Consider the following 27220-nt stretch of genomic DNA (forward strand, 5'->3'; position numbering starts at 1 on the left):
CAATTTCAATAGGCTACTTTTGCATTTGTATTCCAGGCAAGGCAAGTTTATTTGTAGAGCACAATTCGTACACAGGGCAATTCAAAGTGCTTCACAACAGGAAGAAAATGCATTAAAATCACACAGACATGACAGAAATCACAAAACCTTCATTTCTATTCATTCAGTTTAACAATTTTGCTGACATGAATCATACATTTTGTCCATATTTAGTGATCTGCCAGATGGAAAACCAAGTCTATCGGACCACACTGGCAGACGCTCCAGACACTCTGTCCCATATTCATGTGACATTGCCAGCGTGACAGGCGTCTCCGGGACGGGCCCATCGCTTTTAGATTGATTCTTTCCTTAGACGTCATCTGCATCTCGTGCTATACAGTAGATGAGGTGAACTCGGGTGAGCTTGGTTTGGAGACAAAGAAATGAGCAACAAGACTGACCATCAGACCGATTAAGTGAGAAGCTGAACTTAAAAACAAAAAGGTTACTAGAACAAGGTGCAAAACACATAAATGCCACCGTCACCTAAAGGACAACATCATCGCTCTACATCAAAAACTGTGCCAGTGCCTCTAACTTTGTTCTTCTGGTTTCCCTTTTTTTTTTTTTTTTAATCAATTCTGTAACTGACTCGACATTAGAAACAGTTGGATATAAAAATGCGGTATACAAAATTGCATAAACCCGCTCCTTGTTTCCCCAATGTACGTACATTTTTCATAATTGAACAAATCATAGCATAAATAGAACATAAAAATAACAGTGAGGACTCAAAAAATAAAACAACTTAAACACAATTACAGTAACTAGTAAAACAATGCCACAAAAGTTAAAAAACTACTAAAACTTTTTGGCTGCTCTAATTGGCTGTTGTAAAGTTTATTGCAACATGTCCGACAATAATTAGGAGTTTTTGAGCTGCGACCTGACCAACAGTGATAACAGAATGGCACTGACCCCACAGACATAATGCGCGCAGTGGTGAACTATCAGCAAGTAACCACCTGTTCTCACTTCTCACCGTGCATTTATTTATTCCATCTTCTTCTGAAACCAAAAGCTACAGAACATAAACAGGAACACAGCCCTGATACAAACCTGGTCATCCATCTCCCACGCAGACAGGACATTCTCCACGGTCCACGGTGGAGCTTGTAGGCCTGTTCTCCTCCATTACTTTGCTCTGAAGGTTAATGGCGTGCGTGTCCAGGGCCGCTGCATCTGCTTGTTCCAAACGTGCCGACTTATAGACCATCGCCCAAGATCCATTGTTACGTCTACGGCCTGAATCCAGCTCCTTTCACGCTGTATCTTCTTCTAACGAAAGTTGGGTCAAAGCAGTGGGCTAACAAAAGAAATTAATGGAATGTATAAAAATATTAGGCTAATTTTGATGTGAAACTGTAATAATGCAGATATTGGGCTCGTTCATTGTTAATATGTATTTACTGGGCCTATTCACACATAACAAAAACTGACTTAAAGTGAATATGATTAAACAAAGTGGAAGTATGATCAGTTGAAAGAAAAGAAAGCGGGTTACATGGTAATATGGATTTTCAAAATATATATATTCAGATGCTCTTTCAAATCACAACCAGCCACATATTGTGAGTGGGAAAGAGTCTCACCCGGGAACACAGTAACAGTATGAATTCGCTGCACACTTCAATCCAAGAATGTCTAAGACACTTGGACTACTAGCACAGGGTATCCACAGGGCTATATAGTTTCCCCTCTGCTCTTCTCCCTGTTCACAAAGTGCTGCACCTCCAGCCACGACTCCGTAAAACTGATCAAGTTTGCGGACGACACCACGGACAGGGATGAGTCTGTCTACAGGAGGGAGGTGGACCGGCTGTTGTCCTTGTGCAGTGGTAACAACCTGGAGTTCAATGCCCAGAAGACAGCGGAGATGATTGTGTACTTCAGGAAAGTCCAGCCCCCCAGCTCCCCCTCACCATCTCAGACTCCCCCATCACCACCGTGGACTCCTTCCGCTTCCTCTGCATCACTATCTCCCAGGACCTCAAGTGGGGGCCCACCATCAGCTCCCTCATCAAGAAGGCCCAGCAGAGGATGTACTTCCTGTGGCAACTGAGGAAAGCCAATCGGACACGGGAGATGATGGTGCAGTTCTACACGGCCATCACCTCCTGCATCACCTCCTCCATCCCTGTGTTGTACGCTGGAGCCACAGCCAGGGACAAACAGAAACTACAGCACATTGCTCTGCTGAGAAGATGATCGGCTGCAGACTTCCATCTCTGCAGGACCTGTACGTCTCCAGGACTCTGGGACGTGAAGGTCGGATCACAGCCGACCCGTCTCACCCTGGACATGGACTATTTGAGCCACTCCCCTCAGGCAGGAGGCCACTCCCCTCAGACAGGAGGCCACTCCCCTCAGACAGGAGGCTACGGTCCATCCGGACCAGAACCTCTCGCAATAAGAACAGTTTCTTTCCCTCTGCCGTTGGACTCACTTATTAAACACTTGCCACTTTAACAACAATCTAAAGTCACTCACAGCACTGTTCACTTTCTACACTGCATCTGTAAGTTTACCTGTACATGTTGTGTACATAGTAAGCCTATTTTTTTATCAGATTTAGCAGATTTAAATAGTTTTTCTTTTTGACTTATATTATTTTATCATTGTTCATTGTTTTATGTTGCACCAAATCACAAAAGGAAGTTCCTATGTTTGTGAATTCTGTTGACAATGGCAATAAACCTTTTCTGATTCTGATTCTAAAAAACTGCATCTTCCCATACTGGTGTTTTATCACTGGACAAGACGCGTTGGATTGCAGTGGCAACCCAATTAAAAGATACTATATAACCCAAAAGATATTAGTGTAGTATATTATGACCGTATTTTGTATTCTCCTTCCAACACACACAGATCTTGTTATACAAAATTAAATTGAGTGGCAATTTGATTTATTGTCCCTTCGCTCAGCTGTTGGCAATTACAGGCCACATCAATAACACCTGTGTTTAGCAAGACAGACAAGTTCATTAGGCGGACAAATTAGATTTCCACGCAAAAAGTCCCAGTTCTAGCTCTTGGTTATTCAGCTTGTTGCCTTCAAGACCGTTTTTGTATTGTGCTGATGTAAGTCCATTTAAATGGTTATATTTGACTCTATTGTACTAACTTACTATTGGACTAACTGTGTATGTGGTAAGTCTCCAAATGCATTTTTGTATTGGGTAATTATTGCAGTCCAAGAAATAATGGAGCTAATTCAGCTTCAACGTTTCTATTCTTTCAGATAACCTGATAACCTTAGATATGAATAAAGTGTTCTCATTTGCTTCATGATTTGTCCAGGAAATTGATAGTATTGTATTTGTATCATACCTTTATTTTAAGAGAAAGTCCCTTGAGATACAGTCATGTCTCTTTTTGGAAGGAGATTGGACCAAATCAGTTTTACGTGTGTATGGAAACACTTTTTAGATCTCAGATCTCAGTTAAGGGTTAAAACCTGTTGATTATAATTTAGTAATAAATAGGTCTTCATTCATTTTTTGAGTATTGGGTATTTTATTTTGAAGGCCCGGTTAGTCGTCACAAAGCATTGTGGGTAACAAGAACCAGTCACATTTCCCTTGTTTATCCAATTCTAAAATAGACCCTAAAAGAACCATGCAGTTAAGTTTCCAAACGTTTTTTTTTGGTCAACATTAGACAGCACATTGATCACTGACTATGTTTTTTGAAGCGAACCTTGTGCTTTTATGTGGCAGAGCTGTTGCGTTAAAGTTTGTAGCCCTGTCTGAGGAGCACCACCACCTGCTGTTACAGTCCGTACCCTGCTGTTACAGTCCGTACTCTGCTGTTACAGTCCGTACTCTGCTGTTACAGTCCGTACCCTGCTGTTACAGTCCGTACCCTGCTGTTACAGTCCGTACTCTGCTGTTACAGTCCGTACCCTGCTGTTACAGTCCGTACTCTGTTGTTACAGTCCGTACCCTGCTGTTACAGTCCGTACTCTGCTGTTACAGTCCGTACCCTGCTGTTACAGTCCGTACTCTGCTGTTACAGTCCGTACTCTGCTGTTACAGTCCGTACTCTGCTGTTACAGTCCGTACTCTGCTGTTACAGTCCGTTCTCTGCTGTTACAGTCCGTACTCTGCTGTTACAGTCCGTACTCTGCTGTTACAGTCCGTACCCTGCTGTTACAGTCCGTACTCTGCTGTTACAGTCCGTACTCTGCTGTTACAGTCCGTACTCTGCTGTTACAGTCCGTACTCTGCTGTTACAGTCCGTTCTCTGCTGTTACAGTCCGTACCCTGCTGTTACAGTCCGTACTCTGCTGTTACAGTCCGTACTCTGCTGTTACAGTCCGTACCCTGCTGTTACAGTCCGTACTCTGCTGTTACAGTCCGTACTCTGCTGTTACAGTCCGTTCTCTGCTGTTACAGTCCGTACCCTGCTGTTACAGTCCGTACTCTGCTGTTACAGTCCGTACTCTGCTGTCCGTACTCTGCTGTTACAGTCCGTACTCTGCTGTTACAGTCCGTACTCTACTGTTACAGTCCGTACCCTGCTGTTACAGTCCGTACCTTGCTGTTACAGTCCGTACTCTGCTGTTACAGTCCGTACTCTGCTGTTACAGTCCGTACTCTGCTGTCCGTACTCTGCTGTTACAGTCCGTACTCTGCTGTTACAGTCCGTACTCTGCTGTTACAGTCCGTACCCTGCTGTTACAGTCCGTACCCTGCTGTTACAGTCCGTACTCTGCTGTTACAGTCCGTACTCTGCTGTCCGTACTCTGCTGTTACAGTCCGTACTCTGCTGTTACAGTCCGTACTCTGCTGTTACAGTCCGTACCCTGCTGTTACAGTCCGTACCCTGCTGTTACAGTCCGTACTCTGCTGTTACAGTCCGTACCCTGCTGTTACAGTCCGTACTCTGTTGTTACAGTCCGTACCCTGCTGTTACAGTCCGTACTCTGCTGTTACAGTCCGTACTCTGCTGTTACAGTCCGTACTCTGCTGTTACAGTCCGTACTCTGCTGTTACAGTCCGTACCCTGCTGTTACAGTCCGTACTCTGCTGTTACAGTCCGTACTCTGCTGTCCGTACTCTGCTGTTACAGTCCGTACTCTGCTGTTACAGTCCGTACTCTGCTGTTACAGTCCGTACCCTGCTGTTACAGTCCGTACTCTGCTGTTACAGTCCGTACTCTGCTGTTACAGTCCGTACTCTGCTGTCCGTACTCTGCTGTTACAGTCCGTACCCTGCTGTTACAGTCCGTACCCTGCTGTTACAGTCCGTACTCTGCTGTTACAGTCCGTACCCTGCTGTTACAGTCCGTACTCTGCTGTTACAGTCCGTACCCTGCTGTTACAGTCCGTACTCTGCTGTTACAGTCTGTACTCTGCTGTTACAGTCCGTACTCTGCTGTCCGTACTCTGCTGTTACAGTCCGTACCCTGCTGTTACAGTCCGTACTCTGCTGTTACAGTCCGTACCCTGCTGTTACAGTCCGTACTCTGCTGTTACAGTCCGTACTCTGCTGTTACAGTCCGTACTCTGCTGTCCGTACTCTGCTGTTATAGTCCGTACTCTGCTGTTACAGTCCGTACTCTGCTGTCCGTACTCTGCTGTTATAGTCCGTACTCTGCTGTTACAGTCCGTTGTGGTTTGTCGGCCTCGTTTTCTCCTTTTGCTCTTGTTGTCTTGACAAAACCAAATGCTCGGCTTTTTTCCTGATCATTTCTCTGTTCTTTGCAAACTCTGCCATCTGTTTGCCGCTTGTTAAACGCAAGTGTGGAGAGTGTGTAGCATGCGATCTTATTGGTTCAAACAGCAGCTTTGACAAATGGCGCACCGCAAAGGATCTTGGTATATGTAGTCATCTTCGTTTTTTCCCCTGAAGCGAACTGAAAACTATTATTAGCCTACCAAAACAAGACCACCACGATATCGAGGCCATTTTGCTATATGGCCATTTCTATTACATCCCTAATGTTTAGAGGAGGGTCTGGCAAAAGAATTGGCTTAAGAAGTGATTGGTCGAGAGTCTAGTAGTAGTATAGGCTGTGATTGGCTGGCATCAGTAGATACGTGGCTGGAAGTAGGAAATCATACTTCTGGTTGAATTGATACAATTTCCTTCACGGGCGTATTAGATTCCGCAGTATCCAGTTCAGTTTGACCTCTGAACATGTTGGAATGCGGTCGATTAAACGTGCTGTGTTCCCGTCAGGGTTATTTACGCATTAGCACAACGTAAATAGTGATAATTGGGCTGCATTACAAGTTATGCGCTCCTAATATGTGCAACACGTAGAATCGTGCTTCTGAATCAGGCTAATCTCGTCTCGTTAGCCGTAATGAGAGGCTGATTAAACGGCTGTGAGACATTTACATAGACTCCTAATGAACACATGGGAAATTAAAACACTTTGGATTATACCTAGATATTTTTGTATTGCTGCAACAGAGGCAGATGGGAAACAAAATATCACTATTAGACCATTTGGCAATCATGCAATGTTGAACCACATGACCTGTGTCTGGGTGGGTTGTACACAAGGTGGTCCGAATATAGTTACTCCCAGCCAAGATCCTGGCAGCGCAGTCCCCCACAGGTTGCCCCCGGTACTGACCTATATCATTTACTAATAAAACATATGTCATTTCTCTGTAGATTAAATTTGATTTCTAAAACCAATAACATCTCCATGGAAACAGTGGCCATAACTCTTTGTCAACTCCCGATCTCCTCCAGCTCTCAGAGGCTAAGCAAGGCTGGGTTACTTTGGTTACTTGGTCCAGTCCATATATTGATAAAGGACTTTAAAAGTGTTGAATTAAGAGACAGATTTTCTCAGTTCCTTATCCTTGAAGAGCACTTCTGACACCTTCATTTTACAATCTGGAGTCTTTTTAGCGTCAGGACTGGTTTATTCATGGTGCTTCTCTTTTACCATTGAAATGAAAGCGGAGATATTGCTGTATGCATTGTCCTGCTTTTAGCCATGCTTGTTTTGGTATTTTATGTTCATTCAGGCGCAGCAGAAATGAACAATCTTAGCTATGGTTTAGCTATGGAAACTCTTCAAAATCGATATTCCATTTGACTTTAAAACTAAGTATCTAGGATGTAAAACTCCAGTCATGGAAACGATGCATGGATACCTGTGGAATGTACTTTTGGCTGCAACAACAACAAGGAGATGGAGGACAGGAACAGAACCAGAACTGGACTGAAATAACAATGGATATTTATAAAATGACGGCGGGAAAAATTGGACAATTAAATTAGGGGAGAAATGCCAGACTTTTTTTTTAGGTTACTCTTACTTTCTTTGTCTTTTCACTCTCGGTGTCTTGTTCACTTCCAGTCCTAGTACAGTTCCGGGTTTTGTCCTTGTCTTGCCCCCAATTTTGATGTGCTGTATCCTTCTATCCAGGGATTAGAAGGTTTTCAGAACTTGTAGTTGGAAGCAGAATGAGAGCGGAATCTGTAATAACAGCAGACACATTATTCAAGATGAGGATTTCACCATAATCCACTTTTTATTGAAACGAAAAGTCCTGTTTTAGTGAAATACAGCACATTTTAAAACATATGAAAAGACCCTGCTCTGTTAATATATTACTTTTATGAGAGGTGCAATTGCTTTCATAAAAAAAAAAAAAAAAAAACATAAGGCATTTGGATTTATGAGCTGCTTATTTCTGCACAAACAACTATTTATTTACTGTACCCTCCAATGCAGACAACATTCATTTCACTCGACTTTTAGGAGCAATAAACAGAGATTATTCACACAGACTGTCGTGACATCCCTGCGACTGCATTTTCATTTCAATAAATGAAATGTTGATGTTATTGTCTGTGTCATGTCTATAAAACACACATACTAATTTACAAGAGCCCCTCTAGAGCTGGAGCATAAATTAAACCCAGAAGCCAAACATATTTCTTGCAATAAACATATAGTGATACCAGATAACATTCTTCTTTTTTGCCATTCATAAAGCTTTCATAATTAATTGCAAATGTAATGGCATTGTGGTACAAATAAAGGTTCTCTTATTTGTTTAGCTGATTAGTTTTGACTGGTAAATGGGGTAAGAACATTGTCAAGCCCATATTCGACTGCTGCCATCGTGTCCCTTGGCAGGACGCTTAACCATTCTTACCAGATCGGGGTGTGTGATTGAAAGTGAGTAAAATATTTTATTGTAACTGAAGAAAACGTATAATCAACAGGGGCTTTGTGGTTCCCGCGGTCGCCCATTTGAACCTGAAATGTGGAGAGAAATCCCCTCAATAAGAACGCATGCTTTTTAATGTATTGTTTAGCCACAGTAACACGTGAAATTGAATAAATACAAGATAGATAATCCTACACTGTGGAACATTCCAGGCAGAGCAATAGAACAGGTGAGGAACCCTCCAGCAGAAAGGTCACACGCTCCACGGTTCGACTGGCCTTTGACCCCCAAACGTTTTGGCACAGTTCTTTTCATAGCCAACAAACATAAGCAATGTTTTCTAAATAAATAAAATCTTACTTGACTTATACTTTTCAATCATGAGGCCGAACTCAGCAATTCACAAAAAGAAGTTTAGTAATTTCAGTTTTGGGTCGCTGTGAGACGTGGCTAAAGCTAGCAGAAACAAGAAGCTACTTCTCATTTGTCATAATCTTTTTCTGCATTTCGTTCTCTTCTCTGCACCGCCTCTGTCTCTTCATGTAATACAATGTGTTTGGAAGATGTTAGAGGCATTATACAATGGAAGAAATATATATTTGTGCTTGATGCAAGGGCTGTGCATCGATAAAGAGGAAACAGCTGATGCTAACGCGCTCTAGCTTTGTTTTAGTCTGTCGGCTCACTATATAAACTATCGTCAGTGGAAATATCACATGATCAAGCCAGCGTTTGGTGAGAAATTATTATTTTCTGTCTTTTCCAAAAGCGCACCAGACCGCTTTAGAAATAACACATTGAAAACAGTGGAGATACTTTCAGACCAATGTGCTCCAAAATGAACCAGTGGGAACACGCTTTGCACCTTTTAAATTCAACAATCAGATTTCAAGTCATTTCAACAAATATACTTTCTCTTTTTTCATAACAACTCAACTTGCTCATTATAAAATCCCCCCAGACTTCTTCATAAACATACTTGTGCATTCTGCTGGTGTCTCCGCTTTAGTGCAGCGGTGATAGCAGCGCCTCTGCCTGAGGGAAACCAACTGTCCGCCTGGCTCCGTCTCACAGCATCCCGGGCCATGTTTACAGGTGCTCGCTCCCTCCGGTCTCTCCTACCTCTATACAGCTGGCATCTCGCACAACCGGCCCCGGGGCCCCTCAAACCGGCTCCAGACTGGCCCCCCTCTCTCACCGTGCAGACTGCAGATAAACACATCCACAGCTGGGAGAGGGACAGCACAATGGGACTGGAGTGAGACAGAAAGACAGAGGGCTGGTTCTGTGGAAGACTGGGCCAAAACAGGAGCTATTGTGGAGGTTGTGCGAGGAGAATGTGGCGGGGGGGTACAGAGGGGGGTACAGAGGATGTTGTGGTGGGGTACAGAGGGGGGTACAGAGGATGTTGTGGCGGGGGGGTACAGAGGGGGGTACAGAGGATGTTGTGGCGGGGGTTACAGAGGGGGGTACAGAGGATGTTGTGGTGGGAGGTACAGAGGATGTTGTGGTGGGGTACAGAGGGGGGTACAGAGGATGTTGTGGCGGGGGGGTACAGAGGGGGGTACAGAGGATGTTGTGGTGGGGTACAGAGGGGGGTACAGAGGGGGGTACAGAGGATGTTGTGGCGGGGGGGTACAGAGGGGGGTACAGAGGATGTTGTGGCGGGGGGTACAGAGGATGTTGTGGCGGGAGGTACAGAGGATGTTGTGGTGGGGTACAGAGGGGGGGTACAGAGGATGTTGTAGCGGGGGGGTACAGAGGGTGTTGTAGCGGGGGTGATGTTGTGGTGGGGGGTACAGAGGATGTTGTGGCGGGGGGTACAGAGGGGGGGTACAGAGGATGTTGTGGTGGGGGGGTACAGAGGATGTTGTAGCGGGGGGTACAGAGGGTGTTGTAGCGGGGGGTGATGTTGTGGTGGGGGGTACAGAGGATGTTGTGGCGGGGGGTACAGAGGGGGGTACAGAGGATGTTGTGGTGGGGGGGTACAGAGGATGTTGTAGCGGGGGGTACAGAGGGTGTTGTAGCGGGGGGTGATGTTGTGGTGGGGGGTACAGAGGATGTTGTGGCGGGGGGTACAGAGGGGGGTACAGAGGATGTTGTGGTGGGAGGGTACAGAGGATGTTGTAGCGGGGGGGTACAGAGGGTGTTGTAGCGGGGGGGTGATGTTGTGGTGGGGGGTACAGAGGATGTTGTGGCGGGGGGTACAGAGGATGTTGTGGCGGGGGGGTACAGAGGGGGGGTAAAAGAGGATGTTGTGGCGGGGGGTACAGAGGATGTTGTGGCGGGGGGTACAGAGGATGTTGTGGCGGGGGGTAAAAGAGGATGTTGTGGCGGGGGGGTACAGAGGGGGGGTAAAAGAGGATGTTGTGGCGGGGGTAAAAGAGGATGTTGTGGCGGGGGGGTACAGAGGGGGGGTAAAAGAGGATGTTGTGGCGGGGGGGTACAGAGGATGTTGTGGCGGGGGGTACAGAGGATGTTGTGGCGGGGGGTACAGAGGATGTTGTGGCGGGGGGTAAAAGAGGATGTTGTGGCGGGGGGTACAGAGGGGGGGTAAAAGAGGATGTTGTGGCGGGGGGGTACAGAGGATGTTGTGGCGGGGGGTACAGAGGGGGGGTAAAAGAGGATGTTGTGGCGGGGGGGTACAGAGGATGTTGTGGCGGGGGGTAAAAGAGGATGTTGTGGCGGGGGGGTACAGAGGGGGGGTACAGAGGATGTTGTGGCGGGGGTACAGAAGATGTTGTGGCGGGGGGTACAGAGGGGGGGTACAGAGGATGTTGTGGCGGGGGGTACAGAGGGGGGGTACAGAGGATGTTGTGGCGGGGGGTACAGAGGGGGGGTACAGAGGATGTTGTGGCGGGGGGTAAAGAGGGGGGGTACAGAGGATGTTGATGGCAAACCAGCTATCATTTTTATACCAGCTTTCCCACTCGCTTAACTGTTTACTTACTTAGGCTATTCACTTACTCATTACTCACATACAGGACAACAAAGAACAAAGAACAAATTGTGACTAAACCAGGTAAACCCAGAGCTAAACCTGGGCTAGACCAGGACTAAACAGGCACTAAAACAGGACCAAAACAAGTCCACTTCAGAATCAAAATGACCATGAACAAAATGTGTGTATCTGAACATATCTTCTGACTTTGGCTTCTTATATTCACTTACTTCCTCAGGCTCCTTACTCACCGTTACTAATCTTAACATCTAAATACTATGTGGCACACTTTGGGGACTGCGTCAGGTACTTCCAGTCAGACGGGGGAAGTATGTGCCACGCCTGTACACACATACAGATGCTGATGTTAAAGTCAGTTAGATATATATAAATAAGGACTGCGGTATTATAGGGACTTAAAGCGTTTCCGCACATAACAGTACCAAGAACTAAGCCTCTATAAACCTCCAGTCCCTGTTTAGTCAGAGGAACCAGTCAGTCCCCCTCTGATCGTTCACGCAGTGACAGGGGCTGAAAGTGGGTCTAGAAATAAACATTTTTGTTCCCTTTAATCGACTAAAACCTTCTGCTTTTGAGCACTGTACCATTTGATTACATTGGTGACACACAAAAGCTTTAACAAACAATGAAACGAAAAATAAAATACAATTATTCACAATTTGAGTCACTTACCTACTGATTGAGAATTGTATTTTTAAACTACTGTGTCCAAGTAATTTCTCTTACCGATCAAAAAGGTTTTTCTGAGTCAGAAAATGAAAAACATGTTGTAAAGTTCATGTTGTAAATGTACTAAAGCCCCCAGAACATGCATCATGGGGACTGGAACAAAAAAAAAAAAAAGCACCAATAACTAAAAAAAGATTCCTACAGTGTCAGTGCTTGATACTGTTTTGTGTAAATCCGTATGTTTTTGTGGAGTTTTCATAAACCCAACTGTAAATTACAATTATTTCCATACATGTACCATATACTCATATACTACTATAATACTGCTTCATCCTCAGACCTGCCTCTTCGCGCTGAGCTGCCGTTTCCTTGGTTGGAGCAGATAATTGTGGCAGAAGCTGAAATGGAAACTGTTGAGATGGATTTTTTTCTTTTTTTTGTGCCAAAGTGAACGCTCTCGTCTTCAATCACTGCTGCCTCAGAATGACTCCGAACGAGATGACGAGCGCGTTTGCTCACAATGTCTCTCAAACGCTGCCATGCAAATGAATGAAACTCATTTCAAAGTCTTAAAACAATTCAAGAGGTTGAGAATAGACTGGAGAAAAGGGCTGTGTGATGTCTGAGGCGTTAACACATGCTTACTGTCATCCACTTGGACCAGTTTGGAAATGGTGGTAATTTGCATATATTTTCATGTAATTATACCATGAATTTACTTACCATAATGTCACTATTTTATTACTATGGTAACTATATTGAGTAATCCTGTATTGTCCTGCAACTGAGGCTTGAGAGCGCAGAAAATGATTGTCTCCCCCGACCCCCTAGCCCCGCCCACATCCCTGTACAATTTCGTTAGCGCAAATCATTATTATTTGAAAACTCAGAGTGACACAGAGTTCTAAAATGTAGCGTAGCAACTTTTCAAGAATTAAAATACGTAAATGAGACTCTGCTGCTTGTTACGGGGAAATGTCTCCATGAAGGGGCGGGGCTTATCAGTTCTGCGGTTTTGAACAGGAAGTCAATGAATCTGTTTCTTTTACGAACTCGTTTTAGATCAATATCATGATTTACAATGAATAAATTGTAAAATTATGATGACGTTACAGTTCAATATTAAGTACATGAGAGAAAGCATGACACATCTCCTTTAAGTTTCTACATGATATATTGTCAATTCTGTCCTGAATTAAAGAGTAATTCATTCTCCTGCAGTAGTGACCTGTTTGCTTGAGGATTAAACGTGAAAAGACCGCCTGCAGCCATGTCGCTAATAATGATAAGACTGCTATATCCACGCTGTTAAAGAAGGGCCTGTCCAGACCTTATTCACAGGCAGAGCGGTATCAGAGCCGCTCTGTGAAGTTATCCTCATTTTAACCGCACACATACACATTCTAGACTTCTGAGCCTCACCTATTTGAATAGGCTGTGATTGCCGATTGCTTCACCCAGCCAAGTGCTCTCACTCCTGGATAAAGATAGACCCAGGCAGACACTCCAGTCTGGTTCAACACTCCAGCAGTCGACATTCACAGGCTCCACGGGGGGACAGAGGAGTGGTGAACAGTTTTAGATTTGTAAATATGTCTTTGATGTCAGAATTGAGCTGAAATGCTACAGTCTCTACTGAAAAAAAAATACAAAAATAGAAATAAATATGCATATAGTGGCGTTAGGGACCGAAATGAAAGGTACCGTATAATGCATATAATCGTGTTTTAATAGTTTCCTCATTATGGCTGTCTGATTAAGCTCAATCAAATAGAAATCACAATTTGAATTGACGCAATTAGCAAATCGCAAAGACTGCATTTATTGAAGTACAATCATTTCCTCCACAAATAACACAATATCCTGTCTTATTTTACTGAAAAACTGCTAACCCATTGTGCTGACACATTTTTCAATTTTTAACATGAATTAAACAGGATAATGCTGTTTTAATATATTTTTGTTTGTCAAATAATATCTTAATAATTATGTTGTGGCCCAGTGTACAACATGTCGTTGATGATACAAAGTAACATTTTTACCCTAAACAAAAATCTGTACATAAAATTGTAAATATACTTATCTTAACTGTGATTTTGTAAAATTAGTTAAATTTGTATTGGCACATTAAGTTGATTACATTGCCTGAATCATTATAGGGCCTTTAAACGAGAATTTATGCTAAAATAGTGAGCAATTTTATTTTGTATATCTTTCCAAACATCATTTAAAGTGCTGATCCATGCTTTTATAACAACTGTCTGTTATAAAGCTCTGTATTCTGGGGTCAGCCATGTTTCTCCATTTGTAGCATCTCTACTCTGGTTTTTGCCTGTGCGGTTTTGAATAGATTTCAAAATGAATCTTGCTCCTCGATACTTGTCCGACCTGATCCAGACACGCCTCTCGTGCTTTCAGGTCGGCTGATCAGCTCGTCCTTGCTGTCCCAGACACAAAAAGGAAAAACAGAGATGATCTTTTCTGCTGCCAGTCCTCAGCTTTGGAATAGCATATCCATGTACCGAAGACGAAACGCTTTTAAGCCTCTTTTAAAAACTATTGTGTGTATGTACTTTCAAAAACATTGTATTTCATCTAGTAATTATTTAGTTATTTTCTCATTTATTTTAATTAATTTAGTTTCAACTTTCCACATGAGCAACTGAATCGTCCAAGTAGTGATCGACGGATTGATACCAAAATATCGATATATCAATACTGACTGAGGTATCAAAACGTTTTTCAAAATGTTTTTTTACACATTTGTTTTTAGTTTTTCTTCGTACATTATTGTAGTTTACATTGAACAAAATATAAAATACTGATCTACATGTGGAACAAATGACTATTGATTGGCCATTGATTGGGCTTGAATAAAACATGTATTGTACCTCACAGATCTTACACACGTTTTCTTCTATGATTGTTTTTCTTTCCCATTTCAAACACTATTAACATCCTCACTTTACGATATCTGTTTCATCACATACAAAACTGCATTTTCCCTACAACGCTGCTGTTAACACACACCACATCCCCCGCCTTGCCAGGCAGCAGACTGCGGTCCAATTGCAGTCGAAGTGATTGGTAGCACAACCTTATTTTCGGCATATCGATCCTGGGGGCAACCGGCGAAATGCAAAAACCTGCACAAGACGGATCTGCTGTCACATGGTACAGTGGGAATCGGCCCATCAATGTCACGTACCTCCAGTGGTGCCTTTGTGAACGCAATTCCACTCATCCGCGCTAAACGCGCACACCCTTAGCGCCATCAATCATCGGTTCAAGGAGCTCTCTTCGGTTAATAGTGTAGTTTTACCCACTCAAGTCTTGTTACTGGGCACGGATCAATCCCTCTTTAGCTTTCCGATTTAGTTCTCGTTTTGGCCTTTGTGTTGATTTCACGTGCATACGACTTTGACGACACATTTATCTAAAACTAATTAATTTGCCTTGTTTTCCATAGCTCAACAATGTTGGTGAAATGTATAATTTTACTTACTTACTGACTACAAGGTTAACCAAATTTGCATCAACCGGGCTAGCTGTTAGCTTGACTGAATTTTCATGATTTTAAATGGCCAGAAATGGTTCAAATGTTGTCTGTCAGTTGTCATTTAAGTTGACTAAAGTTTGCAAAGAAAGGTTCAAGACATTTATTTTTAGATTCCGTACATGCCACAGTCAACAAACAAATACATTAAATATTGCATTGAAGTCGGTTTGCTGTTGATGTTTCTCTGCTATGACATGTTTACTCAGGTTTATTAGCGTTGTGTTGTGTTGTCATAAACATTTAGCTCTCATTTATCTTAAAATAATCTGATTAGATACAGCCTGTTAAAACATTCAGACTATATTTTGATGCAAATTCGGTTCTGACTCAAATTGGGAATCACAGGCAGCAGATTATGTTAGTTATGGTAATTCTGTACGTGTTTCTTAGCCACCATACTGTAAATAAGGGTTAAAGGTCGTCGAATTTACACAATAGTTATGATTTGTATCGATGACGTTCAAATTAACTTTCTCCTTGGCGTAACTTGGGTGGTCGCGATTGGCGGCTAATATGTGATTATCTCGTCTCCATTGTTGTAATTGGTGCCACTGACCCCGCCCCCTGTTCTTTGAATGTTTTTATGGCTTATTTAGAGACGCTCATGTCTGATGTCTGGGTTAGTCTATTTTTATTCAAGGTTTAGACCTTAATCCTGTTTTCAATATATATTATATTAATTATTAAGATATTCATTCTGGTTTAGTCTAAGTTATGGTTAGTCCTTGTGTAAGTCTGTACAAGTACAGTAAACCAGACCAATGCGTTGTTTGAGAAAAGTGAGTGAATGAGCGAAATTGATTTGTGTTTTAGCTGTGACCCATCATTTGACATTGAAGAGAGCAGAACACATTGATCTGCTGGGGCCCGGTGGAGTTACACAGAATTGATCGGGCAGTTATTATGTATTACGGACTGAGGAAAATCAATGTTTTCCAAATGGCATGATGGATAATGTGTGTAATTCACATATAAATCATTCAGCAAATACAAGCCAGTGTAAATAAAGTACATTGAATATTAAAAGTAACATTTAACTTTACAGAAGCCAATTTATTTGTTTTATTAATTTGCTTGGGGCGGTGCATGTAAATGGTTATAGGTCTAAATTAAACATTTTAATTGCATAGTAACGGCTAATTTCCATCTATTCAATTTAATTTCCCCACACTGACTCAATTTGAATTTTCAAATGTGCTTAACACAACCATTGAAAACTATACATCAACAATTTCTTTATAAACTGTTGATAAATAATCTATAAAATGTATTACAATTTTCAGATGTCAGCTGAAGATTTCAAAACATTTCACTTCCTAACGCCAAGAAACAAACTAAAGTGACATTTCAGTATTTCAGTTTAAACAAAATGCTAATAATTATTCTTCCTCTTTTTTGCTCTTGTCCACAGGTCTCAAGGGCCCACGCCTCCAAGGCAGACATCATCAAATCAGGCAGCCCCAAATCCACGCTAAAGCACATATGGACAGAAAGCAGCAAGGACCTGTCCATCAGTCGGTTACTCTCACAAACTCTTCACGGCAAGGAGAACAACACAGCCTTGGACCTCCGCTACGACACGCCCGAACCCTACTCCGAGCAGGACCTGTGGGAGTGGCTGAGGAACACCACGGACCACCAGGACTCACGACCGCGGGCTAAGCGGCGACCGATGGTCAAGACAGGCAAATTCAAGAAGATGTTCGGCTGGGGAGACTTCCATTCCAACATCAAAACCGTCAAACTCAACCTGCTCATCACCGGAAAAATCGTCGATCATGGAAACGGAACTTTCAGTGTCTACTTTCGGCACAACTCCACGGGTCAAGGCAATGTTTCAGTTAGTTTAGTCCCGCCGACCAAGATTGTCGAGTTTGACGTGGCCGCTCAGCAGTCGGTAATCGACGCCAAGGATTCCAAATCATTCAATTGTCGCATTGAGTATGAGAAGGTGGAAAAGGGCGCGAAGAATACACTTTGCAACTTTGACCCGTCCAAGACATGCTACCAGGAGCAGACCCAGAGCCACGTGTCTTGGCTCTGCTCAAAGCCTTTCAAAGTGATCTGTATCTTCATATCCTTCTATAGCACTGACTACAAACTGGTTCAGAAAGTTTGCCCGGACTACAACTACCATAGTGACACTCCTTACTTCCCCTCCGGCTGACAACGCTGTAGACTTACCAATCACTCGTGGATCAGTGGAGGGGCTTCTACTCAGAGAAATGTTTATAGTACCATCAATGTTGTTTAGAATAATTACCCATTTTTAACTCCGTAGTGAAACGCAGAGTTGATTTTATTCTAGACACTTGAACCACTATTTTTTAAGATTGTTTGTTTTCATTTTTGAAAGATATTGTCATCTTAGAAACCCCTTTATGTTCTGGAAACCTCAAACTTAGCATTAGATTCTACAAGAATTTTGACTTTAAAAGAATTGTTATTGTGGACTCTCTTTGACTTGATGTAGTCTCCCAATATTAGTTGTAATCTGGACCTAATGTATTGATTTATTGTCACTTCATTTTACATGGTTGTTGATGTCATACATAATGTATTTTTCTCTCTTCTAGCAGTGGATTCAGCAAGTTTAAACACTAGCATAATATTATGTTTTTAATTTGTTTAAATTAATTTCTATTGGCGTTGTCGGCAGGATGTTGATAAGACAAATCCATGTTTTGTAATTTATTTGTGTTTATTCATATTTTTATTTCGGTTTTGATGTCAAATATGGACTACAACATTTTTATCTATGACTTATCTTTATTTTGATTTACCCAATTAAATATAAGAAATGATTCAATGATGAAATAATTGTATTATTTCATGTTTTTGTGTGTTTTTCTTTACCACATTTACCTGTGTGGTTAGTTACATTAATGTTATATCATTTGACATTTTCTGAAAGATTATGTTCCATTTTCTTATTTTTTTCCTAATACAGCTGTGCATTATCCCCTGGACAAACTGGATTGTCTGCCCCAGCAGTGCTTTGGAGTTTTCCTGCAAAACTGGAAATGTACTGAAAAACTATTTTAAAAAATACCTTGCAAAGCAGCTGAAGAGGCACGGCTGAGCATTCAAAGATACTGGTGTAAGATGCTTTTTGTTTGGGAATAGATATGTGACTTTTGAACTCTAGAGTGGGCTTCCTCTCTGGACAGGATGTGGTCGCTTCAATTTGGGCTAACTATGGCCCTCTGGGGAAAGGGGCTTGCTCATTGTCACCTAATATATAAAATGTAATGTATTGAATTATATCCTAGAGCCTAATTTGTATGAATGGTTTGTATTGTACATAGTTGAATCCTGCGCTGCTTCTGTACATGCCCCCATGAGCTGTGTGTCCCCCTGTCACTCCATTTATGCTCGTTCTTGTTTCTTGGAACAAAGTAAATGATGTTTCTGCCCTAGATGTGACTCATGAAAACAGAACTCCTGTACAGAAGTTGTAAAACCCACTAAATATATGAAAAGTATTCGCTAAAGTTTTCTTTATGGGGGAGGTACAGGGCTGGAGATGTACATATAAATTAAAGATTACAGTACATTTTAACAATTCAATTGTGTTTGGTGTGAGTTATTTTGAACCATATTAGAACAGCTACATTCGGAAGTCTGCTGTACATTTTAAGGATCACCAAATATCTTGCTTGATGTTGAACTGCACAGAAATTGTAGTTGGTACGTTGCTTTCCCAAAAAAGCAGAATGAGAATAGAGTTTTTTAGCATCGCAGCCAATCAAGAGGACTCCAGGAAGACTAGCTGTCATTAAATGTGCAGCTAATAGATTCTAATAAAACAATTCAATAGCAGCATTCACAAAATAATCAGCATAATAAGCAAATACATGAAGGAAATGATAAGCTTGTTAGCCAGTTCATTATACTGTACATAACATCAAATGGAAAATACTAACTATTTGGTTTGATGAACTATTTAGCAAATTGGTGCGAACCTTTGTTTATACTGAATAGTTTTGGATTTCCGGGATATTCGTGATTCAAATGTATAGAGCAATTGTCACATTTCAGTAGATGAAGATAAGTTTGTTATCTTAAGTTCGGGAGCAGGACCACACCCCTTTTACGCCCCTTCCTGCGGCTACTTAAGCATCCAAATCATACACACCGGCGTTCATGATTTTCGTGCCCCTCCCTCCCACCCTCTTTTAATAATTGTAATTATTCGAATGTATCTCCTAGATGGGGGTATCGAGGCCCTGGAGCCTTCAGCCCTCATCGCCAGAAGCCCCAAAACGGCCTCCATTCCTGAACATTTTGTTGTTCATGTTTCTTGCACACCGATAAACACTTTGCATCGTAGCCGGCGTTGTGGTCCTTGCTGGTGAATTTAGAATGGTGAATTCCCTTGAGCGTTTAGTAAGCAGAAACACAATTATGCCCCATGATTGTTTTAAACCCATGCATGTCATCTGTCCAATTCAGTTTTGTCTGCAGCCATGTTACGATTAATTACCGCGCCATTATAATTTTACACAAACAAACCGTCTTTATGTAAACAGCCTGCACTGCCTCCGCCGTCAAAGACACACAGAACACTTAAGCTCTGCGCCTGACTTTAATTACTTCTTGCAGCGTCTTCTGATCCGGCGCCATGTGTGATGGAGCAGATTGCCAGAAAGTCGGACACATCAACAACAAAAAAAACACACGCACTGGGATCCCCGGGAGACGTGGAGATTGGGTTGTGGGCCCGATAGCGTCTGTTGTGGGACTTCACAGCGGCACCTGCTATCCAATCCTGTGACTGTGCAGTTCGGATCAGCGGTGGGGTTTAAACAGATTAGACCCTCCGGGGGGACGGGGAAATCCTGTGCCGTTAGCTAGCTTGCAGTTTATCAGTAATTATAGTGCATGCCAGGTTGGTGTGTTCACTGGGGGTCCGCGGGGTCCTTTTATGGCTGTCAACATTAAGTAGCTGCAGCCCAAAGTTTGCCCTCAATAAAAAAATTTACCAAACCACTGGGGATTTGGCCAATGCAATAACTGTGGATAAATAGCTCTATTACAGAGTGGACACATGACATAACCGTGTGGTGAGGATACATATGATCTGCTGTGAACATGCACAAAATGGGAAAATCCTCCAGCTAACCACACCCATAACTAAAGATCTGAAAATGTTCTGGATCCTCTGACATGCTGCCTCAGTGTACTTGATACCTTTATAGTACTTTGATATGGGGACAATAAAGAATGACTTAAAGCTGGGGTACCTCAAAGTGAAATAAGGAAAGCAATAAAGAACCTTTCTAACTCATACCTTGCTCTCACTAACCCTTTGGCACATCATTAGTATTGACATGCATCGATTCCTTTGGCTACTAGCACAGCTTTAGATCAGCTTTTCAGACACAAATGAAGCAGGTGATCCATGCACTGCAGCTCTCATCCCAAAGTGTCACATAGTGACTCACATGGCTCAATTTGGAGTGCGTTACATGATGAACCCATTCACACACAGATTCACACACCAGTGTACGCAGATACTGGGGGCAAGGACAAAGACACAACAGCAGTATTCACCTGTGGAAGCTGCGACCGCAACGCCAACCTGTGGGTCAGAAGATCTGATCTCTCACCAAGGATCAGAGAATGAGCGCTTTTCACAGCCAAGTGCTTCACAGGCAACAATAAGACCACAATGAGTATAAAAATAACATTATAGATTGCAGTAAAAAAAAAAAAAAATATATATATATATATATATATATATATATTTGACAATGTTTCGTACATTGAGATGGAATGCTTGTGAAATTTGAGTCTTTAGTTGCTTTTTAAAAGCATCCACAGAGTCCAGGGAATGCAGAGAATAAGGAAACTCATTCCAGAAGTAAAGCGCTACAGCTTAAAAGATCTGTCTCCTCGAATTTGAACACGTTTACGATGCACCATTAACAAGTTCTGACTCAGACCTGAGGCAACGGGCGGAAACATAAGGTTGGATCCTTGATGTATTCTGGTACCACATCAGTGCCACAATTTAAAGTTTACTCTGTGTGAAGAAGAAAGCCAATGTAGAGACTTTAAAATAGGAGTAACTGTAGAACCTGTGTGTATGGGTCAGGAGCGTCACAGCAGAATTCTAGACGACCTGCAAATGACCCAACTCCTTCTTATTAAGACATGTGAACAGGCTGTTACAATAGTTAAGTAGCAATGAAAAAACTGCATGAATCATCTCCAACTCTTTGTAATCCCATTTGTCTTAGTTTAGAGACCGTTACAGTGGAAAGTAGCAATCTTTGACAAGCTGCTTTGTATGGTGTTCCAAAGACAGAGTTACTCATCAAAAGTAACTCTGCAAACTGCTTTTAACTGTGTCACAAAGTTTATCGAGGTGTTAAAGCATAAAGCATACCTCATGTCTCCCTATAATCGCCATCTAACATCATGTGTCCCCAGCTTTACTTTACATTCTACCAAACCAGGAATAAATCACTTTTTCTAAGATTAAGTGAGGAAAAATGAACAAAACCTATAATAACATGTACCTATAGATGAATAGTACATACGTTCACACAATCCACCATTGAAATGTCTTATAAAGCACAGGAAGTAACCATTTCCTTTGATCTTTAGTAATTATGAGGTCCTGAACACAAATGAACATTGAAAGCAATAACATGTCCATGGAGACGAGCAGGAAGCAGAGCCTCCAGGGGAGAAGTGCCACATTGCCACTTTACTTACTGAAAACCTTTAGGTAAGTATAGAGCCTTTATTCCTTATAGTACAAATTGAATCGCACTGATACAGACGCAAACACTGCCCGTCACTGAAATTAGCACCATAAAGTCCATAATATTTGCAGCTCACTGGAGATTTTCTGACCCAAAGACCGAGATATTATTGAGTCCTTTTCCAGGCTGATTTAGAACACCTCTAGTTTTCTTAAAATTCACAAATATTTCATCAGTTATTGCAAATTCTGGTTGAACTATGTATGGCTCATTCATATTGTACTGTAAATGGTAAGAAGTATTGTAAATAGAGCGTTTATTTTACCATTATTTTGTCTTACGCTAGCTATTTTTATTCCATTTTATCTTTATTTCCCCTCCATTCCGTATTAAGAAATGAGGTTTTGTCTATAGGAGTTTCTGTTTATAAGAGTTCTTCTATTAAGAGTGTTTTTATAAACTTCCTATAAGTTATCTGTCCTTTTCCACTGTATTTACCTGCGTTGCAACAATGAAATTTCCCCATGTGTGGACAATAAAGGAATATATTATCTTATCTTATATTAAGGTGGAGTGTAGTAGTGTAGTGCGTGGCAGCCAGTGTGCTTCCTCTCCAAGTGCACGTTTCACACCCATTCCAGTCGTAACATCCTGGAACGTTCCAGACGTTCCAGGACGTTCCACAATCCCGGCCTGCACCACCAAACTCCACACTGGCAGGAAAAGTGGCAGAGTTTCAGAGATTGTGGATTATTCTAGTGTTCCAGGACGTACAGTATATATTTTACAGCCTTTCACCGCATTTTCAACGGTCCAGATTGATGTCGAAGTGGATTTCTGCATTGATTTTGAGAGGTTAATTTGGAGAAGGATTTAACTATTGACTCGTAACCATTCAAAACTGTATTAGCGTTGTATTTTGCTGATTGGTCTATTCATTTAGTTAGAGGGAGTAGTTTGAAGACAATTGATCCTAATTGCTTTTTATAAAACACTGTTAATAATTGACAGCTTGAAATGTCGATTGTAGAAAAGTAAAAACGCCAATGGTTTTCTCACAAACATTTAGACAGATTCTGATTTCAAAGCTGTTTGAACATGAACATTATGGCCCTAAAATGCACCATAATACAAAATAAATTATGGTTTGTTCAAAATTTACAGGGGAGCTTTGTTGTTTGATGAAGGATGCAGGTTTTTCAAGGAATGTCATCGGGAGTTGTAATCAATGTTTGTGCCTGGAGCTAAATTATACTTTTAGAGCATTTTTTTGTGCATAATCATTAACCAAACCTCTCCATTTATTTTTTTCAAACAGTAAAACAAACCAAACGCTGTGATAAACAAAAGTAATCTTTTTAATAACGTCTATGAACTCAGATCTGACCAGCAACTTTGCAATAAATACATCAGATGCCATGCTGTGGAACATTCAAAGCAATACAATCTCCATGGAAACAAGCAGGTAGCAGATTGAACTTTTACCTTAAGTTTATTTAACATTTTTCTTGGACTTTATCCTTAACCTTCCCGACAAAACACAAAGTGACAATTTGGTGCGAACTTGAAGACTGCGAAGATTCTGCCGTGATTAAAAAAACTAATAATTTCAGCACAATTAAAATGATTAGACCTAGAGGGCTTTTTTTAGCTGTCTGAGTGGCTATAGTGGAACGAGGTGGTGGCAACAAAGCCGGGCGGCAAATTGCATTAGGACGTGCGGGTAGAAGTGTATTAAAATGCAAATGTACAGCTGTTAATAGTTCTTCAAAAAGCAATAATCCCCCACAGTCAGTCATGTGTCAAAACGGTTAATGGAAAAATATCCCAGAGGCTTGGAGGGCTCTTTTTTTCAATCCGCATTTGATTAAAGTCAAAATTCAGTTGGCGGGAGAAAGCGCGGCGCACAGGTCAGGTTCGCGGAGATGTCGGGGAATCGGCGAAGATGTCTCAATGCCGGACGGATGTGGAGTCATTGTAAAGCCCGCCGATAATAGGGCGATATAGATAGGCCTCTCAAGGGAAAAAAGCTTCTTGGTGTATGTGAAGATGTAAGCGTTTGTCAAAGAAAGAGACTGAAACTGCTTGTAGAGGAGCTCAATGTGGATTGAGTGGAAAGAAATTAGAGGCAACTTCGTCGTAATGGTAGAGAAATCCAGTTAAAACTGTGCACTAAACAAATTCAGAACTCTGATGATCTTGCATTCATCAAATTGACTTATTTGAGCTTTTAAAAGACATAAAAGTATTATTTGTTTTGTTATTGGCTTTTATCATGCTCTGGAGTACATTTGCTTTGGCATGTTTTAGAACTTAAGATAATGTATCCTCTGAAAGCACACATTACTGTCTAACAGTCAGGTGTTTTCCTCATCAGGATTTGTGGCAGCAGATGGAAATACATAAGGGAGATGAATAAACCCAGCTTTCTCCAAAATGCTAATATAAGAACTCAGTTGTAATAAACGCAATTTGACGACAGAAACACCTTTATCCCTTTTTTCCCGCACTTTGAACCCTGCGGCCCATAGCACGTTGCGTTCACCGAGGGGGTCACTCCTCAGTGTGCCTCAAGTGTCCTTATTATCCTGATTAGGTGCACAAATATAAAAAAAAATGAATTACTTAATACATGGGTCCCATTCATATATATAGATATTCAATAGAACTCTGTACCTGAACGCCTGGCTTAGCTGAGTTTCCAGGTCCCACCCTATAATTTTATTTGACAATCTTAACTTGTTTTGGGATGGTCCCTCTCACCACCGTGCGACTGGTTTGTACCTCAATGGGCGGAGCCGCTACTCTTGAACAACAAACAAATGCCCTACGCTGTCCACTATTTGTTGGGCCTTACTTCCTTCACGCTCCTCACAACTGCTTTTCCTTTAGATTATTAAACACACAGCTGTGTCCAGACTATGGTTAGCCACAGGTTATTGTTTGGTTTGTGTTTCCTTCCACACTCTTTTTAATTCTATACAAACCTCCCCTGCACTGCCAATCGTTATTGATGATTTAAATGAGATGCTTTCAGTCTTATGCACTGATTTTGACGGTTTGGTCATTACAGGTGATTTCACTGTTCATGTGGATCATATTTGTAACAGCGTCCTTGAAACCTTTGCGCTGACTCAGCACGTGAGTGGCCCCGCCCACAGCAGAGGGCACACTCTGGATCTTTTAATTATAAAGAGGGTTCATATTTCAAACGTCAATGTGGTCAATGTGGCTCTGTCTGATCATTTCGGTGTCTTCTTTGACCTGTTTCTCCAACTGTTCGTGCAGTTGTTCGGAGGAGACACATAAATGATGGCAGAGGGGCACTGTTTATGGAAATGTCTCATGTTCTAATGTAAATGACTTGTTGAACTCTTTTACATCTAGTATCTTGAATGTTCTGGACACCATTGCTCCTATGACAGTTAAAGTGGTTAAAAATAAGCAGAAGGCGCCACGGAGTAATTATGACTCAGTCAGAGAACAGAAAAGGGAGCACAAGTCAAAGATCCGGGTCCGTTATGAGATTTATAAATAAAAAATGTTTGTGTGTAACCGAATTTGATGTAGAACAAAGGAGGTATTTCTCTGACGTTATTGGAAATTGCAGTAATAATTCATATGTCTTGTTTGCAGAAGAACTAGAATTAGTTTCCACTTCTAAGTGCAACCAGTTTTTAGTCTTTGTTAATGATAAAAATCTGAAAATTAAAAATACAATTCATTCCAAAAAATTGAATAACAACCACTAGACACTTGGAGCGAGCTCACTTTGCACCTGTAACTGACAAAACTGTCCAGGAGAACAGCACCAGTCTGAGTTCACCTCCCTGTGTGACCCTCCAGACTTCGGTGTCACATAGGGCTCACTCACATAGTTAACACTTCAATCCGGAACATTCCCAAGCGCCTTAAAAACTGTGGTCACAAAGCCTCTCCTAAAGAACAGCGGCAGAATAATTACCGACCCACATCAAACCAACTGTTCTTGAAACACCAACATTTCCATGTAAACAAGCAGGAGGCAAGTACGAGTCAGGTTTGAGCTGGGGCAAGCCCACTCACAGTAAGGACACATGCTTTTCTAAATGTAATAAAAACATCTCCTGGGGCTTTAGTAAAATACTTTTCACTAAATATTTAACAAAATAATACTACAGGATTTAAAAACAAATGAATTCACAGTTTTAGACAACACTGATGCAGTCAGATAACATTAATACAAAATCAGTTACATTTCAAACAAGGACATGCATTTATATATTTCCCAGTCTAGATAACGATTTGATTGATTTGAATCATTTACAAAGCCCTTTTTATTTTTTATTTTTTTAACACACATTTGAATAACGATGCATTGGATTTATATAGTGCTTATTTGGACCATGGATGTATTATATTATGGATTTGGACACTCAAAGACTGTTAATATTGATTAGATTAACACATACACACATTTCTTGAGAGGGCGTTGTAGCCTAAAGTGTGGTCTGTCCTGTCGCGGCAGGGACCATGACAGGGAGCATTACAGGCACCATGACAGGGACCATGACAGGGAGGATTACAGGCACCATGACAGGGACCATGACAGGGAGCATTACAGGCACCATGACAGGGAGCATTACAGGGACCATGACAGGGACCATGACAGGGAGCATGACAGGGAGCATGACAGGGAGCATGACAGGGAGCATTACAGGCACCATGACAGGGACCATGACAGGGAGCATTACAGGGACCACCTCTGGGGGCGCTGTTCACTGGTCTTTGCTGTTGTTTCTGGAATTGTCCCTGAAATGGTTTGAACCGTGCTGTCAACATTGACTGAATATAAAGAATTGTCAGGTAAAATATAAACTCTAAAAAATGTAATTAAATATATATATATATATATATATATATATATATATATATATATATATTTAAATGTTTTATACCTTTTATGAACCTTTTATGAAGGGTTAAAAGTCTGTCCCTTATCCATCCATCTACCGCTTGTTCCCTTTCGGGGTCGCGGGTGACTGGAGCCTATCCCAGTGACTTCGGGCCTTAGGCGGGGTACACCCTGGACAGTGGCCAACTTGTCACAGGGCCAACACAGAGACATAGACATTACAGACAGTTCA

At 41.7% G+C, this 27220-nt stretch overlaps 1 protein-coding gene across 1 annotated transcript in view; it reads left to right on the forward strand.

The window, feature by feature from the left end:
• Nucleotides 1–18156, forward strand: part of nxph1 (neurexophilin 1) — a 57842-nt gene extending 39686 nt beyond the window's left edge. Inside the window, exon 2 of the mRNA XM_072447328.1 lies at nt 16790–18156. Coding sequence (XP_072303429.1) covers nt 16790–17545 — 756 coding nt within the window. The 3' untranslated portion in view covers nt 17546–18156. The remainder of the gene's footprint in view (nt 1–16789) is intronic.
• Nucleotides 18157–27220: the final 9064 nt, after the last annotated feature.

This window comes from Eucyclogobius newberryi, unplaced genomic scaffold (genome assembly GCF_026437365.1).
Source record: "Eucyclogobius newberryi isolate DKJ021-1_F unplaced genomic scaffold, fEucNew1.0.hap1 SCAF_16, whole genome shotgun sequence".
NCBI classification, from domain to species: domain Eukaryota; kingdom Metazoa; phylum Chordata; class Actinopteri; order Gobiiformes; family Gobiidae; genus Eucyclogobius; species Eucyclogobius newberryi.